The following is a 19,177-nucleotide window of genomic DNA, read 5'->3' as shown; positions in this document are numbered from 1 at the left end:
CCCTGGGCTACTTTCAGAATTCTTGTAGCTGCCAGTGGGTATGGGAGCTCTTCCATGGTGGCCTGTGAGAGCTTTGGTCCCGACAGGGTAGCACTGAGGATTCACTGTGGTTATCACTCAGAGGCACAGAGGAAAAAATCTAAAGAATCTCGGCAGTGGTCTTCCCACCCAGCCTGATACTCTGCCTCCTCACAGAACCACTTGACTGAGCCTGGCCAGGTCCTTCAGGCTCATCATAATGCCTTGCGAAGGCCTTTCACCCTCTGTATCTGCCCCCTTAGCACTGCCTTGACTGTCTCATTGTGGAGAGTAAGGATAAAGGGATTGAGAAAGGGGGTGAAGACTGACGTCACCAAGGCTACAGTCTTGTTGACTTCCACAGAGTGTGCTTTGCCAGGCCTGACATACAGGAAGATGGTGCTGCTGTAGCCAATGACCACCAGGGTGAGGTGAGACCCACATGTGGAGAAAGCCTTCTGGCGGCCACTGGCAGAGGAGATCCGCAGCACAGTGGTCACGATGTAGCCATAGGAGATGAGGGTCACCAGGAAGGAGCTGAGGACAAAGGCCAAGGCCATCAAGAAGTCCCAGAATTCCAGCAGGCTGGTGTCTGAGCAGGACAGCCGCAGCAGAGGTGCATTGTCACAGAAGAAGTGATTAATGATGTTGCCATGGCAATAACTGAGATGAGCCTGGGAGAGAACAGTGGGCACCATGGCTAGGAACGGAGCTGCCCAGGCCACCCCTGCCAGCCTGACACACACAACCCAGCTCATCAAAGTGCCATAGCACAGAGGGTGGCAGATGGCCACAAAGCGGTCAAGGGCCATGTCTGACAGGATGAGGAAGGAGGTGGAGCCCAGGGAAAAGTAGAAGTAGAATTGAACCATACATCTAGTGAAGGAAATGACTTTGTAGGGGACCAGCAGGTCTGAGAGCATCCTGGGCACTGTAGTTGTGGTCACCAAGATCTCCAGCAGGGAAAAGCTGCCCAAGAAGAAGTACATGGGAGTACGTAGGTGGGTGTCAGCTATGATTGTGACTATGATGATGGCGTTACCCATGAAGGCGAGAAGATAAAGCACGAGGAATGGCCCATACAGCATAACCTGCAGCTCACCGAAGGAGGAGAAGCCCAAGAGGACAAATTCAAAAGGGGGGCTCAGATTTACCATGATCCAGGGGCTAGGTCTCTACATGGAAAGGTAACAAGAGACAGAAATGGAGAGGCAGAGATAGTGACATAGAGATAGAGAGAGAATCAGTGACCATGAAACCAAGATAGAGGCAGAGAAAGAGAACAGGGAGAGAAAGGCAAGTAGGTGGTCACTGATAAACAGCAGGACAGAGAGAGAGATAACAACATGGGAATATGAGAATAATAGAGAAATAGAGTTAGAGAGACATAGAAGTAAACGCAAGGAAAGCCATTGAAACAAGGAGAGAGAAAAACAGAAAGGAGCAGATTAAGGGGAAAACACAGCAACAGACATTGACATTTAGGGAGAAGGCAAGAAAGAAACAAAAGAGAAAAGGAAGATGAGAGGGAGACCAAGTATATGAGACAGAGAAACAGAGAAAGATAGGGAGGGGCGGGAACACGGAAAGAAAGACAGACAATTAGGGTAAGTCACCCAGAAGCCTCCAAGTGATGGTAGTGGGGGGTCTGTGTCATGACCCAGCGGCTGTGCACCAAGACTTCTTTTAAAGGGTCCCCTTGGGTCTTTCTGGGCTGTCTCTCTGTTGAGGACCCTCATTCATTCACATTTCTCCAGCTATGATCATAAAACTGATGGAAAGTTAATTTGGAGTCAATAAATTAGCTTCCGTTAGGGAGGTCCTCTGATATGTGTTTGCAAAGATGGAGAACGGAAAGGACACAGGAGGTCACAGAGATAAGCCTGGGAAGCAGGTGGCTGCCCTGCCAGCTACCAGGTCATTAGCGCTCTACCTAATGGTGCTGCTCTGCAGAGGCCTCCCCTGCACCTCCCCTACTCCGCTCACTCACATAGTGGTCGAGGCATGAGCTCTGGACCTGTGTTTGAATTCTGCCCTGACACTTGTTTGTGGAACATAAATCTGCTCCTCGCTATAACTTACTCTCTCTGAGCCTCAGTTTACTCAGCTGTAAAATGAAGATAACAATAGTACTAGCTTCTAGGGCTGTTGCAAAGATTAAAGAGTAAACCATTTAGTGCAGGGAACAGCACATAGTACTATGCTCAACAAACAGTTGTGGTCATTGTTATTGCATGGTGGCCACTGCCCTCAAATTTTCTTGGCCCATCATCTCTCCACCTTCTTTAGGGCCAACCTGTGTGTGAAGGTGCATGTATGTGTGTGTGTGTGTGTGTGTGAATATTCCCACAGCTTTATGCTTTTCCTCAGAATTTAAGGTCACTAAAAGGATACTTTAAAAAATTTCAATTGTCAAAGAAAATAAAGATTACAATGCAATCTATTAGAAGTGGACAGAGAAAAGCTGTATATGTATATACTCTGGTCCTCTCTCTGGCCCCATAAAAGCTTCATCTGAAGCTGTGTCCTGGCCACCAGCAATGTCATTCCAATTTAAAGAAGAGGGTTTGTCCCTCCATCTACTGTTTACCCATCCTACTGACAAATCTTAACAGTAGGGCTAAAATCTACACCCAGGGCTGATCAATTCAAACTCAGTCCTAATGTCTGTGCTGCACAAAAGCCTGACCCATATACAAACCTAAACCACTCACCTTAGCCTCTTAGCACAGTGCCTTCTTCTCGAGCTCCTCACATTAAGAAATTAATGTCTAGAGATTCCTGCCTATTGGGTCCACTCTGTGACTCGAGTGACAAGAGACATGTGGTCCATCATCCTTGGTTAGTGTGTTGCAGCAGATGTGGACAGGGGTTTTGGCTCAGCTGGAATGGGGTGGCACTGCTGAGTGAGTGGCTTCACAAGCTACAACATCTCCAATCCTTATGCTAATTTCCTCATTGAAGGCTTACCCTGTGTCACCACAAAGCCTGGGGCGGCAACATTGACGTAGGACCGGAATGTGGGAAAGAAGTCCTTCTGGATACCAGAGGGGAAAGGTGCTGTTTGTGTCCCTTCTCTCCCAAGGATGAATGTTCTTGGTTCTCTCTCTCCACCCTATCTCCAAGCCCTTGGTTTCTTGAAGTGGTTTAGAGCTGAGCTTATACTGGATGGGAGACTTAGACTCCTACAGAGCATTTTCTCTGGGAATGATGGGAAAGCAAGGAGCCTTCTGGGGATTATGAGGCACTGGTGTTACTCCTTAGAATAATGAGAAGTCTTCTGTTCTGAGGAAGTAACATTTGAGGAAAAGATCTGAAGGAAGAAAGGGGTAGCGACCTAGATACACCTAAGCAGCTGATAGCTTAGGATTGGTTCCATGGCAGTGCCTGCCTCCTGGCCCTTTCTTTCCTCCTAGGATTGTCAAAGAAAAGGGAGATCATGGAAAAAGCACAAAAGAATTTCCCAGCTCAACTAGGATTATGGTTGACTGGGTATATGGCCAGGGTTAGATCCAGAGTTCCCATTTGGAGATTTTTGTCTCCCTCCCAGATCAAGGTTTTGAGATTGAGGAGTCAGGGAATGTAGACCCTGGACCACAGCACCCTCTTGACTGAATTCTCTGAAGGAATGGGAAATCAAAACCGTAAGCTTAAGAGGAGATATCTTCCTCTCAGAGGCAAAGTCCCTGAGAGATGCATCTTGGGAACTGGCCAGACTTAAAGGCTTGTCTCTGACTCCAGTGAGAGGACACACACATTGAGGATGAAGGTGAAGGCAATATGGCAGAGGATCAAGCTCCCCAGAAAATTCTGTGTCACAGTCTTTTATCTCAGAGTTCAGACTTTATGGATGCCACCCACTTAGTCCCACCCACACCTCCACCCACAGACAGGAATAATGACAAAAAACATATAAAGCAAAATATTTCCAATGAAGACAGTGCAAATGGGTCCCGATTTTAAGAACTACAAGGGCTGGAAGGGATTGGCCAAGCAATCTTTCTGTAGGATCTGAATCTGGAACTGAGTTTCCAAGACAGAGTCGTTGATCGTAACGAAGATTTTAGGTCTTTATGGACAGAAATGGGGGATAATGCTAGAAAGGAGCACGTTGCTGCTGGGCAGCTCAGGCAGACAGACAGGATGGCTGGTCAAAGCAGAGTTGGAGGCACGACATCTTGAGAATTGAGAGACAACCGTGCAGGCTGGGGTCATGCGGGCCTTCATGACTGTATTAGTTTTCTATGGCTTCTGTAGCAAATTACTACAAATTTGGTGGCTTAAACCCTACAAATTTATTATCTTACAAACTCCACAGGTCAGAAGTTTGACACAGGCCTAAGCAGACTAAAATCAAGGCATCATCAGGGCTGTGCTCCCCTCTGGAGGATCCTTGCTTTTTCCAGCTTCTGGAGGCTGCCCATATTCCCTGGTTCTTGGTTCCCTTCCTCCATCTTCAAAGCCAGCAACAGTGCATCTTTCTGACCATTCTTCCAACATCACATCTCCCTCTGACTCTGACCTCAGCTGGGAAAAGTTCTCCACTTTTCCAGGCCTTTGGGATTAGATTCAACCACCTAGCTCATCCAGGATAATCTTCTCCTTTCAAGGTCATTAATTTAATCACATCTGCAAAGTCTTTTTGGGGGGCCATTATTATGCCTACTACAATGACCTTGGGGATAAAGATGAAAGCAATGTGGTAGAGCCATGTGGTAAACAATATGGCAGCTTAGTCTGGTGTCTGGTCAACCACCTCTCTGGTGGTCTATCTATATACAATTGTGTTCATTCATCAACACACATGTAGCATCACTCTGTAAAATGATCATATGCAGAGCAGTCTCCATAATCCAGGAGCATAATTCTGAATGTTTTCCCATTTCCTTTGAGACAAGGGGCACGTGCAACAATGTTGATTCTTATTTCCTCTCTAGCCTACCCGACGAGAAAGAGCTACAACTGAATAGTGGGTAATTACTTTGGTGCCACTGAATTCTGTCTCCTTTGTTTCCTTGATTTAAGAATACTACTCCACATCCTTTTTTGTCATCTTCCTTTACTTGATTAGATCAATGGACAATACAGTCATTCTCTTGGCTGTATGAGTTGATGAAGTCTGCATTGTCCCATAGATTTCTTCCTCAGTCACCTCTCCATCTTTTCACAGAGTTCATCAATCTCTTTGTGGCGTTTAGGATGCCCTTTAGGGTGGTGTGAAATGCTGCTGTCAATTAGCTCTGACCCAAATCAGTTTTAGGTGGGACAGTCCTTGTCGAGGATTCTAAAATAATCTGGAAAGTACTAACTAATATCTAAGTTAAAACATATTTATTTTCATCATCAAATAATATATAATCCTCACACTCAGACTCTTGGAAGTGGGCAAGATATGCACAAAAATAAAACACATCTCATCATCAGTTACTGATAATTTAAGCTACTTCTTGTTTTGATTGTTTTGTGGTGAAATTGTTATTATTGTGATTTTTCGTGTGTGTGAGGAAGATTAGCCCTGAGCTAACATAAGTTGCCAATCCTCCTCTTCTTGCTGATGAAGACTGGCCCTGGGCTAACACCCGTGCCCATCTTCATCTACTTTATATGGGACGCCACCACTGCATGACTCAACATGCCGTGCATTGGTCCACGCCCAGGATCCGAATCTGCGAACCTTTGGCCTGCGAAGCAGAGTGCGTGAACTTAACTGCTATGCCACCAGGCTGGCCCCTGTTGTTATGTCTTTGAAAATCTGTAAGAAGAAAATGCTTAAATTAGGAGAGGAGCTTAAGAGAGAGGATGTATGTGTTCCCAGAGGGAGTTAGATTCTACCATAACTATCTCTGAATAGGAATTTCTAGGGGAGGAAGGAAGTATCTAGGGACCGCAATAAAAATCGCGGCACCTCTGCTCAGATTCTGCCCTATCATCCTTTGGAATATCTTGATATGCTAATTTGTGCCATCAGACTCAATCTCTTTATTCACACTATGCCTGCCACGAAGTCAGAAATGCAATCTGCCACATTTCATCTTGGCCCTATTGCTGCTGCAAAGCATCTCCGTTTTCTCTACATTTTGTCATAAACCCAACTGGGAGTGGCATGCGAGCTACATGGTTGGGAGGGGAATGGATGGACAGAATGAAAATGTTTGGTGGTAGGAGCAGAAGTACCTGTGGCCAAATTTTAGGGAACTGCTTAACTCACCTCTCATTTATGTTGTTGGTGAAGGAAGGAGACAAGGAAGGATTAAATGAGCAACTCTGGGTGCTGGATTATTTTTCTTTAAATGCTGCAGGAATCCTCTGTTTTCATGATGCCCTCTGCCTCCCAAAGCTCCATATTACTTCTCTGATTCCCTATACCCTCTCGTTTCCCTGACCCCAACCTCCACTTATCTCTCAACACATCCCTATAGATTTTCACCTCTGGCAGAGTTTAGAGAGTGGGAAGTTACCTCCTCAACTCTGACTCACTAAGAATTCAGAGGGTGGGCTGGCTGCCTGCTAATGCTCAGGAATATGTAGCTGTTGGATTTCCAGATTGGACAAAGGTATTCTCATATGTGATAATACCTGTAGGCTGCAGGCTGGAAATGGGCAAGAAATGGAACTTTCCTGAGGGTTGATGTGGGTCACCTGGAGAACTGAAGAGTCTAGCAAGAAGGTACTTGCCTAGTAGTGGATCAGGGTTGGGCTTAGTACAGTTGTATGGCTTATAGATTCCAAAAAGGTGCTGACTGAGGGGATGCATGGGGCCTGAAAGCCTGCTGTGACTCCCTAGCCCAACTGTGGGCTCTGGTTAGGAGCTGCATCTACTTAATGGAGGGGCAAATATTTGAGGTAGAAGTATATACTTTATTTGTCAAGCCTTCCTCTTCCCAACTACATCAGCTCAGGAGGAGCTTTTTCCTAATTCACCCAATGTCTCTGAAGTGGAAGGTGCTGCGCTAGGCTAGTGAGGGAGAGATGAGAGATCAGAGGAAGAGGCTGAACAGAACCTTGGCCATTGATTCCTTCTATGTGTTTTTTTCCCATTCCCCCATCCTGTAATCCATGTCTCCTGCACATTCTCCCTCCCCCTTTGGCTCTGTTTTATCTTCTTGCTGTTCACTTCCTTTTCTGTTTCTACCTTATAACAACTCCTCCCCCCATTATTATAGGGGCATTATTGTGCTCATTTTATTTATTTATTTATTTATTTATTTATTTATTTATTTATTTATTTTTTGTGAGGAAGATCGGCCCTGAGCTAACATCCATGCTAATCCTCCTCTTTTTTTTTTTTTTTTTGCTGAGGAAGACAGGCTCTGAACTAACATCTATTGCCAATTCTCCTCTTTTTTCTTCCCCCCCGTCCCAAAGCCCCAGTAGATAGTTGCATGTCATAGTTGCACATCCTTCTAGTTGCTGTATGCAGGACGCGGCCTCAGCATGGCTGGAGAAGCGGTGTGTCGGTGTGCACCCGGGATCCGAACCCAGGCTGCCAGTAGCAGAGCATGCGCACTTAACCACTAAGCCATGGGTCCGGCCCCATGCTCATTTTTAAGATAAGAATATAGAATCCCAGAGAGCTTAAGTGACTTCCAAATGTCTCTAGGTCATCACATGTTGAGGGCCAAGATTGAAGTTTGACACAGGCCTAAATGGGCTCTGATTTCATGAACTTTACAGACTGGCCTTTTCCTCTACATCAGACCAAGAATAGTAATTCAATGACTATTTTCAAATATCTTATTCTATAGCTTGGCAGTGACAGAAACTACCTAACTAAAATCAAATTATTTGACAAGCTAAACCTAAAATTCATGAGAAAGAGAAAAAGTCTAAATTAAAAAAAAAAACACCTATAATGGACAATTATTGTTCACTCATATTAGTTGTCTTTCCCGGAGCTGGCTCTCCTGGTGGGAATGCTATATATTTTTGCTTAATTGAACTCAGGGGTGGCCAGATGAGTTGCTTAGGCAGTGAGATGTGAGTGGAAGGAACATGAATCACTTCTTAGCAGAAGCCTTAAGAGCCAGCATTTGATTCACCAAACTCTCTTTGCCTGTATTTGTGATCACGAAAGAATGTGTTAAAATGGAGCTTCTGGGCCGGCCCCATGGCTTAGCTGTTAAGTGCACGCACTCTGCTGCTGGTGGCCCGGGTTCGGATCCTGTGCGCGAACCAACGCACTGCTTCTCTGGCCATGCTGAGGCCGCGTCCCACATACAGCAACTAGAAGGCTGTGCAACTATGACATACAACTATCTACTGGGGCTTTGGGGGAAAAAAAAGGAGGATTGGCAATAGATGTTAGCTCCAAGCTGGTCTTCCTCAGCAAAAAGAGGAGGATTAGCATGGATGTTAGTTCAGGGCTGATCTTCCTCACACACAAAATAAATAAATAAATAAATAAAACTGTTTTTTAAAAAAAAATGGAGCTTCTATTCATCTGAGTCCCTGAGGGAAAATAATGAGCAAGGTCTACTCCCTGGCCAATGATGGACATGTAGCATGAGTGAGAAATAAACTTAGCTCTTATAAGTAATTGGAATATACAGCTGTGAGGAAGTTGCAACAAGGACTTCAATCCCACAGGGAGCTCTGAAGCTAGGATGGCTTTTTAGAGTTGTCTTGAATTGTGCCCCTGATTAAAACACAGGGGCTGGGTATTTGCACTTCTGCATCAACAGGCCATTGGGGACAGGCTGCTATGGAGGAAGGGCTTTAATCTTGGGGAGGCATTTATCTTTGACTGAGGGCAATTTATGGGGATAGCATCAGATGTGGGCTGGGGGAATGAGTACCTGGTCCTGAAGGGGGGGTCTGGGCAATGCACAGAGCTTCTACTACAAGGATATTTGGAGAGCACCTGGCAGGGAACCTGAACAGTCTGAGGAGGTTGGGAAAAACCTCTACAAGAAAGTGATCATGAACTGATACCTGACATTAACTAGGTGACTGGGTGGGGAATGGGAGGAGCACTCTAAGAGATGGAGCAGCTTGCGCTAAAGCCTCTGAAAGAACTAGAAGAATGTCAGTGTTTCTTGATATCATGAGGTGAAGGATGAGTAACACAAGATGACATTAGAGAAAAGCATTTCTAGAAATCATGCAGGATCTTACAGGACCTGGGGCTTTGACTAAAGGGCAGTGAAAGCGTTTTAATCAGGGGAGAGACCTGATCCAATCTGTGTCTTAAATGATGACTCAGACTGCTACAGGGAGAACAGAATAGAAAAGGGAAGTTAGGGCAGACGTGAAGGTGAATTAGGAGGCTTTGGTGGCAGGCAGGTAAGGATTATCTCTTCTCATTTCCTCTTGTGTGGACAGGGCCTAGACTCTTGGGGTTATTACCCTGACTAGTTGACTAGGTCATCAAAATAACTTTTACTTTCTCTGGACCATAATGACTTCTCTTTCCTGGGTCCCCATGTGCTCACATAGGAAAGCCAGATACAGACATGAAATGGCCTTGAGCTTTGGCCGAGCTTTGGCCTTGAGCTTTACCCACCTGTAAAATCCAGTAGTCTATGCTAAGTTTAGGTACTGAATCTGGTGTGACCTATAATGTTACCTGGAAAGAGTTGAGTCTGACAAAAATGTTAGCTTTGCAGAGGGGTTCTATGACAAAAGATCATGAGTGGAGAGCCTCAGTGGGAGGCTGAGAGGCTCAGAGCACCTTTAAGAAGATTCTAGGACCAGCTCCATTTCTGCTCCTCGCTCCTTCGCTTTGGGCAATGTAGAGATGAAAGAAAAACTTAGACATCATTTATATCAATGTCCTGATATTTCAGATAAGAAAACCAAAGCCAGAGGACTGAACACTCACACTGAATGTAACATAGCTAATAGGTATGAAAAGGGATTATCATACAGGTTCCTGCTTCCAATATCAATTGTTTATCCATGATCTTACACTATCTTGAGATCTTTTCTCTTTCACCATAAATGTACACTTTAAATTGTGCTCTCAATGTTGTAAGCTCTACCGGTAGGAGGTATCTGTGTTCCTTTTGACAAAGAAAAGTTTCTATTCCCTTAAGAGGTGTTTACAGAAAGTTACTCAAGAACATTTTGGGAGAACTTGGCCAAAGAGACATCTGTTTGGGGAAAGGTCTGGGAGTTACTTGTCACACTGTGACATCTGTTAAGGTTACTTAAACCCTCTCCTTCTCCTGTGTTGTTATTAGCTCCCCCATCCCCACCCCCATCCCACAGCCACATCCTGATTACTCACTTAATCCATGAGCCTTCTAATTCACCCCAATGTCATCTGTAGCCGTCACCTGACCTTATCTCATTCCTCTCCCCATCAGGCTCCCAATGGTGAGCTCTATTCTGTGTTATATATTTTGAATTAATTTTTAAAAACATATTTTCAACTTTATTAAAGTTAATTTTTAAACAACAAATGCAGCATTTTAAGTGTGTTTCAATGAGTTTTAACAAATTTAAACACTCATCTAGTCACCACGACAACCAAATTCTCAAACATGTTCATCACCCAAGAGGTTTCTTTGTGCTCCTTTCAAGTCAGTGTCTACCCCATTCCCAGCCTCAGGCTACTTTCTGTTACTATAGAGTAGACTTTTCATTTCTTGAGTTTATTAAGGGGATATTAAAGTAGCGACTTTATGTCTGGGTTGTTTTGCTTAATATAGCCTTGTGGAGACTTATCCATGATGATGCACCTATCAATACTTCATTCCTTTCTCTTGCAGAGTAGTATTCTGCTATATGGATGTACCCATTTATTTATCCATTCACTTAGTGATTGTCATTTGGGTTATTTGCCATTTAGTGTGACTAAAACTGCTATTAACATTCATAAACAAGTCTGGTGGATATACATTTTCATTTACCTTGAAAAAATATCTAAGGTGGAATTGTAGGTTTGTAAGGTAAGTGTATTTTTAACTTCTGTTATTTATATCATTGTACTTTCCCACCAGCAATGTATGAGTGTTCCAGATGCTCCACTTCTTCACCAATACTTAATGTGGTTAAAATCAATCGAAGATATATGTTTGGGTATGTGTCTGAATTCTCTATTCTATTTTACTGGTCTATATGTCCATTGATCTTCATGGTACTATGTCAATAACATGCTATCTTGAATCCTGTAGCTTTGTAGCAAGTCTTTAAATAAGATATTGTGAGTCCCCCAGGTTTATTCTTCTTTGTCAAAATTATTTTGGCTAGTCTAGGTCCTTCAAATTTGCATATAAATCGTAGAGTCAGCTTTCCAATGTTAAAAAAGAAGTCTCCGAGGATTTAATCTTGTTTGTTTTGTTCACGGACCTTAGTGTACAAAAGGTCATGCCAGTAAGAGGCCATGCCAAGTGATTGACCTGGAAACAGAGTTAAAAATGATTAAGGGGTATGAAGATAGGAAATCAGTGATGGTTACTGCTTGCCAGCCAGGCATGTCCCATTCCACCATACCTATAATCTTGAAGAACCAGAACAAAGCGAGGAAAGCTGTTAAATGATCTGCTTCATTTAAGGTAATGAGATTAGCAAAAATCTAAGAAGGGCCTATATCAGACATGGAGAAACGTCTAATGACCTGGATTGAAGACCAGACACAGAAACATATCCCTCTCAGCACTGTGATAATCACAGCCAAAGCAAAAAGTTTGCTTGTGCTGTTGAAAGAAAATACTGGACCCAACTACAATGTTGAATTTACTGCTATCTCTGGGTAGATTAAATGATTCAAGAATCGTTGTTCATTACATAATACGAAAGCGAGTGGTGAGTGTTTGAGTGCTGATGTGAAGGCAGCTGAAGAATTTCTGGAAACTCTAAATTAGCTGAATGTGGAGGAAAATTACTTGCCAGAGCAAATATTCAATATGGATGAAACCTCCCTATTTTGGAAATGGATGCCTGAAAGAACTTTCACCCATAAGGAGGCCAAGTCAATGCCAGGTTTCAAGGCTTTTAAAGACAGGATAACAGCCTTGCTTGGAGGCAATGTTGTGGGGTATGATTTGAAAGCCCTTGTGATCTAGCCCAGTGAGAACCCCAAGGCCTTCAAGCATATCAGTAAGCACACACTGCCAGTGTACTACAGGAGCAATAGAAGTCATGTATGACCCAGCTCCTCTTCCAAGGTGCCCTCCTGAATGGTTATGCCAGCAAAATGGAGAAGTAGTGTATGAAGAATAACATGCCTTTCAAGACTGTGCTTATTGTTGATAATGCTCCTGGACATCTTCCGTTTATTGGTGATCTTCATCCCAATATCGAAGCAGTATTTCTTCCTGCAAACACCACCTCTTTGATCCAACCAATGTATCAAGGAGTTATAGCAGCTTTTAAGGCCTACTACCTGAGGAATACCTTTGCCCAGGCTATTGCTGCAACTGAGGAAGACACTGTAAAGACATGATACATGCACTTTTGGAAGGATTGCAACATCTTTGATTGCATGAAAAACCTTGCTTGGGCTTGGGGTGATGTCACAAAGGGGCTTTGAATGGCATCTGGCAGAAGATACTCAAGAGGTTCATCCATGACTTCAAAGGATTTTCCAAGGATTAGGAGATTGTAAAAAGTCACCGTGGCTGTGGTTGAGATGGCAAAAAATTTTAACTTGAATGTGAGTAGGGATGACATTGAGGAGCTCCTAGAGGTGTTTCCTGAGGAATGTACTAACGAGAAGTTGTTGGAACTGGAACAGGAATGCATAGCTGAAGAAGAGGCAAGAGTAAAGGAAACTACAGAAGAAGAACAAGAAGAAAAATCCTCAAGAAAATTCACAGTGAAAAGTTTAGCAGAAGCTTTTACAGACTTCAACAAGGTCCTTCAAAAGTGTGGAAAAATGGACCCCAAAACCGAAAAGTTTTCATGAATAGAGAGAAATGTTCATGATGCATTATTTGTTTACAAGCAAATCAATGATGAAAAAAGAAACCACCATGGACATTTTCCTGAAAAGAGTGACACCTCAAGAAGATCCTCAGGCAGGTCCTTCAGGACGTATTCCAGAAGAAATCATCGTTATCATAGGAGATGACAGGTCCATGCATGTTATTACCACCGAATACCTTCCAGTAGGACAAGATGTGGAAGTTGAAGACAGTGATATTGATGATCCTGAGCCTATATAGGCCTAGGCTAATATATGTGCTTGTGTCTTAGCTTCTAACAAAAAAGTTTAAAAAGTAAAAAAAAATTAAAAATAGATAAAAGTTAATAGAATAAGGATATAAAGAAAAACATCTTGTTGTATAGCTGTACCTTGTGTTTGTTTTTTAAGCTAAGAGTTATTACAAAAGAATCAAAAAGTTAAAAAAGAAATTAAAAAGTCTACGAAGTAAAAAACTTACAGCAAAGTAAGGTTAACTTAGTATTGAAGAAAGAAAAATGTTTTTGTATAAAATCAATGAAGGCTTAGAGAATATAAGTGTATACCGTACACTTATACAGTGTTTATAAAGTCTACACTAGTTACAGTAATGTCCTAGGCCTTCACATTCATCAGCACTCACTCACTGACTCATCCAGAGCAACTTCCAGGCCTGCAAGCTCCATTCATGTAAGTGCCCTACACAGGTTTATCATTTTTTATCTTTTATGCCGTATTTTTACTGTACCATTTCTATATTTAGATAGGTTTAGGTACTCAAATATTTACCATTGTGTCACAATTGCCCCAAGGATTCAGTATGGTACCAGGTTGTACAGGTTTGAAGCCCAGGAGCAATAGACTGTACCATATAGCCTGTGTGTGTAGTAGAGTACACCATCTAGGTTTGTGTGAGTACACTCTATGATGTTCACACAACGAAGAAACTGCCTCGTTTCTCAGAATGTATCCCCGTCATTAAGCAATGCATGACTGTACAGTCATAGCGGTTATGCAAATCAATCCAAAATCTTTGGAGTATAACTTGACACCAATAAAAAACAGTAGCTTCAATATATCTACCTTCTAAGCAAGAAATTCTAATTCTAGGGATTTATTCCAGGAATAGAAATGTGTAATGACTTATAAATATCTAAGAAAATTTAGAGCATCATTCTTCATAATAAAAGAATGGAAACAATACCGAAATTGATCAATAGAGAGGAAAGCTAATAAAGGACACCTTATAATGTATTACTATGCAAAAAAAAGAAGTCGGGGGGCTGGCCCCGTGGCTTGGTGGTTAAGTGCGCGTGCTCTGCTACTGGCGGCATGGGTTCGGATCCTGGGGCGCACTGACGCACTGCTTCTCCGGCCATGCTGAGGCCGCGTCCCACATACGGCAATTAGAAGGATGTGCAGGGCCGGCTCCGTGGCTTGGCGGTTAAGTGCGCGCGCTCTGATGCTGGCAGCCCAGGTTCGGATCCCGGGTGCGCCCCGAGGCACCACATCTCCGTCCAACCCGGGGCCGAGTCCCGCGTACAGCAACTAGAAGGATGTGAACCTACGACATACAACTATCTACTGGGGCTTTGGGGGGAAAAAATGAATAAATAAAATCTAAAAAAAAAAAAAAAAAAAAAAAAAAAAGTTTAAAAAAGAAATAAAAAAAAAAGAAGGATGTGCAACTATGACATATAACTATCTACTGGGGCTTTGAGGGGAAAAAAAGGAGGAGGATTGGCAATAGATGTTAGCTCAGAGCCGGTCTTCCTCAGCAAAAAGAGGAGGATTAGCATGGATGTTAGCTCAGGGCTGATCTTCCTCACAAAATAAAATAAAATAAAATGTTAAAAAAAGAAGTAGGGCAATATACGTTGATACAAGAAGGTATCTTATATATACTGTTAAGTGAGAGAGAAAAGGTTGTAAAGCAAATTTTCACAGCATTATGTTTAAACCACTAAGCAGATATATGCTTAGAAAATATCTCTGAGATTATATGGCAGTCTGGTTGGGTTTGGGAAATTTGAGGAATTAGAAGGAAAATTATTCCCAATTTATACCCTGCTCCATCATCTGACATTCTCAGATTTAACAGGTATACGTTAAATGAAATCTAAAATCCAGATGAGCGTTTTGTAACTCTCACTTTTTCTTTCTCACTCCAGCTCCAAGCAGATTTCCAGTTTACATTTTGTGGGTTATTCTAGGTTGTGAATTTAACTGCCTACATTTGGCTGTGCTTATGCTCTCCCAACTTTGAAGTACCCAGCTGGTAATCAGAGACATGCCATAGAAGTAAATGGCTAGAAGAATCTTGCTTGAATGCATACAGTTGCACATACGTTCAGAAGAGTGGAAACCTGAGACAATACCAGAAAGCGGAGCTGGATTTAGGTGTTGAACCTCTCTATAATGTTCTGGAGGGTCCACAGATTAGGAGCAAGAGCCTCTGTAAAATGAGTGAAGGAGAAATCAGGCTTTGTAGGGGATTTTTGGTGAAGTTAAGGCTTTGACTGAGACCAAGAGGCAGGCTTTTTTGGATATTGGTGCATGTTTTAGAGGTCAATTGTGGTATCTTCTATTTGGAGTTGGGGCTGATTTTGGCTCCAAATAGGTAAGAGAATCCTATTCCGAGCCTAGGATGAAGGGCATAAAGGGTGATCTGCTTAGAATTTGAGAAATCTTCTGGAAAACTAGACTTGGGGCCTTTGGAGAAGGCAGCCCTGGTATTGAGAAGCCTCTGATTAGCAAGATTTTAGGTTTTTCTGATTAAAAAAAAACTTTAAAAAGTTCTGAAAATTAATTGGTCAAAAACGAGACTAACTAGAAGTTTGTTCTACTCTCCTTGGACTGCTTTTTTAGGGAAACCCTGAACCTGGGCTAATTAAGAACACGTACCTCAGTGACTCAGTCCCCTTGGGAAGGAGGGAAGCAGGAGGGAAGGACAGAGAGAGACACTCAGCTCTCACAACACTCTTATTTCTGGACTTTCTCCTAAGCTCTTCCCCGAGAACAGTTTCCTTCTTCTCCATGAGTGGAGACAGCAGCAAGTTGCTCTGACCCCCATGTAGACAGGAATTAGCTTTGGCTGAGCCCTGGAGAGCATTAGAGTTGGCAGTGAAGCCTCTTCAAAAGGTGAGTGTCTTCTCAGAGTTCCCCTCTACAATGGAAAGAGTAGGAGAGGATCAGGTTGGGAAGGTCTGGGCTTGGTGTCTTCTAGAACAAGGACACCTAGAGCCTGAGAAATGGGCTAGGGGAGCCGCAGAGCAGATGGGCTCATCTCCAAATGGCCCCTGCACAGCAGAGAGCAGATACAGTTCTTCACTGATCCAATGCTAGGGATAGGCCCAGCTCCCTGATGTAGTCAGGATCCTCTCTTTTGTTTTCTTCATCTAATGCTGCTTATGCAGAGATTTGGGAAAGCAGACCACTGAACTCTCCCAACACTTCTGTCCTTGAAGCCTGTTTGCCCATCAGTAAAAGAACCACAGAGATATTGAGTAGATTGCATTAGGAAGAGAAGGGAGGAAGGGAAAATGGTAACGTGAGGCAGGAAGGGAAAGCTAGAAGAGCAGGTTGGGGGATATGGTCTAATTAGTTTGACCAGGACCAAGTACTACTTAATCACATATCATACATCCACACATCCATCACCTAACAAAAATTTCCAGCACTACTTATTTGACACAATGATATTTTATACATATATACAGAAAAATGTCCTTGCCATCATGGATTTTATATTCTAATGTCATAGATGAAGAATGAATAAATAGAATTACTTTTCTCTCTTCCTTGCTTTATTTTTTCTATGGCATGATTGGTGAACTACATCTCATATATTTTACTTTCTTGTCTTGTGTACAGTCTACTCTCAACTCTCTTCTTGAATATAAGCTCCACAGGGAAGGGATTTTGTTTGTTCTGTTCACTGCTACATTAGTTTCATGTTAAATGAAGGAGTGAAATAAACAAACAAGTGCTACAAAGACAACTAAAGTTCAAGAATGAGCAGGTCTTTCCTGTTTTAGGTTGGGTGATTGGAGAGAGTCCTCTGAGGAGACGACATTTGAAAATGAGATAGATGAAGTGAGGGGCAGAGATTCAGGCATCCTATGCAGATGACAGCCTCAGATCTGTCCTTGTCAGTGCCAGGTGTCGTCTTTCCTTCCTCCCAAGACTTTGGAAAGAAAATGGAGTTAGAGAGGAAAGAATCTGCTCTGGGAAATTGTCCTAAGCTCCCGAGTTCTCACTGGCAGATCTTGCTGCTCTGTAATACAGAGGTTTTAAAATCTGGAGAAAGTAGAGATGTTGGTCTTAGACCCCATGCTTCTTTTCTGCTGGCCTTAAGGTGGGTTTATGTAGTACCAGTATGGATGAAGGCCGCAGTTCAAAGTTCCATGCTTTGAACATCATCTAGAATACCATGACGTTATCTGGTACAGTTAAGCTAAGAGGCAGTAAGACAATCCCAGGACTGAAGGGGCTAATGGGCTCAGCTTTAAAATTGGCCATTTCACAAGATCTTAACCTCTGTTCCCTGTGAGAAGGCGTGTCCAGTGGGGGAAAAAAGACAAGGAAGGTTGTCTTCACACCAGTAGAGAAGAAAGTGTTGTCACCCATTCCAGGCAGCTAGCCTTGAGCTACATTTGAGGTGAGAACATTTAGGTGTGACTTTATGCAGAGCATGGCAGTAGGTGCATTTCACCCAATCATCATGTTGAAAATAGTTCCTCATCCTAATCTGTCTTCCTTCTCTCTTGAGAGCAGGACCATGTGGAGCAGTGTTACCTCTCTTCTGATCTCTAGGTTTCATAAGGAGCAGAAAGAAGACTACATGATGGTCAACCACTCCAGGGCCACTGAATTCTGCCTCCTAGGCTTCCCTGGGTCCCAAGAACTACATCACATTCTTTTTGCTATATTCTTTTTCCTCTATTTGGTGACATTAATGGGGAACATGGTCATCATCATGATTGTCTGTGTTGACAAACGTCTGCAGTCCCCCATGTATTTCTTCCTTGGCCACCTCTCTGCCTCGGAGATCCTGATCACATCCATTATCATCCCTGTGATGCTTTGGGGGTTGCTGCTTTCTGGGATGCAGACAATATCTCTGCCTGCATGTGTTGCCCAGCTCTTCCTGTACCTTGCTGTGGGGACCACAGAGTTTGCGTTACTGGGAGCAATGGCTGTGGACCGTTACGTAGCAGTCTGTAACCCTCTGAAGTACAACATCATTATGAACAGCCACACCTGCTTCTGGGGGTAATGGTGTCATGGGTATTTGGGTTTCTTTCTGAAATCTGGCCAGTCTATGCCACATTTCAGTTTAGTTTCTGCAAATCAAATTTGTTAGATCACTTTTACTGTGACCGAGGGCAACTGCTCAAACTGTCCTGTGGTGACACTCTTTTCACAGAGTTTGTCCTTTTTTTAATGGCTATTGTCATTATCATTGGTTCTCTGGCCCCGACAATTGTCTCCTACATCTACATCATCTCCACCATCCTTTAGATCGCCTCAGCCTCTGGCCACAGGAAAGCCTTCTCTACGTGTGCCTCCCATTTCACCTTTGTTGTGATCGGCTATGGCAGCTGCCTGTTCCTCTATGTGAAACCCAAGCAAACTCAGGCAGCTGAGTACAATAAGATAGTTTCCCTGCTGATTTCTGTGTTGACTCCTTTCCTGAACCCTTTCATCTTCACGCTCCGGAATGACAAAGTCAAAGAGGCCCTTCGAGATAGTATGAAATGCTGCTGTCAACTCCTCAAGGAATAACTCTTCTCTCAGTCAGTTTTAGGTGGTATGGTCCTCACTATGGATTATTCAGTAACCTATGAAACTTCAAGTCCTCTCTTACCATGATTATTCATACAAAAATCAATTATGTGTACCATTCCTGATCTGGCCTTGGAAGTAGACAAGTCAGGTAAAAATGACACCCATTCTCTGCCCGCCAAAATCTCATAGCCTTAGTTTCTGCTTGCTTCCACTGTTGAACTCAAAGGAGAATATCCTTGTGATGCGGGAGAAACTAGAAGAAGAAACAGATGCATTTTTGTAAAACTTCTATTAGCTCAATTCATTTGCTTCCGATCCATTTCTGAAAATGCATTCCTGGGGGAGGAAGGAAGTGAGGAGGGAGGTAAGGTGAGATAGATGGCAAAATCAGAGTGCAAAGGAGAGATGCTCATTTTGTTTCTTTGTCAACTGTTGCTGGGTCTTTTCCTATATTTTTGTGCAATTTTTTGACAAGATGACCATATGCATTTTAAATATCCTATGGTTCTCTTTTCTCTGGTT

General features: G+C 43.1%; 2 protein-coding genes across 2 annotated transcripts; one reads left to right on the top strand and one right to left on the bottom strand.

The window, feature by feature from the left end:
* Positions 1–233: 233 nt before the first annotated feature.
* Positions 234–1,175, bottom strand: OR6V1 (olfactory receptor family 6 subfamily V member 1). Its single transcript, XM_004430673.3, has one exon. The coding sequence runs from the start codon at positions 1,173–1,175 to the stop codon at positions 234–236; it is 942 nt and encodes a 313-aa protein (XP_004430730.2).
* A 16,533-nt stretch (positions 1,176–17,708) lies between these two features.
* On the top strand, positions 17,709–18,652 carry OR9A2 (olfactory receptor family 9 subfamily A member 2). Its single transcript, XM_014787792.2, is given in 2 exon segments — positions 17,709–18,132; positions 18,135–18,652. Coding segments are annotated over 2 exon segments (942 nt in total).
* Positions 18,653–19,177: the final 525 nt, after the last annotated feature.

This window comes from Ceratotherium simum, chromosome 1 (assembly GCF_057802395.1).
Source record: "Ceratotherium simum simum isolate JZ-2026a chromosome 1, ASM5780239v1, whole genome shotgun sequence".
Taxonomy (NCBI): Eukaryota; Metazoa; Chordata; class Mammalia; order Perissodactyla; family Rhinocerotidae; genus Ceratotherium; species Ceratotherium simum.
Note: the sequence above shows the minus strand (reverse complement) of the source record. Positions and strands in the feature narration are given on the sequence as shown.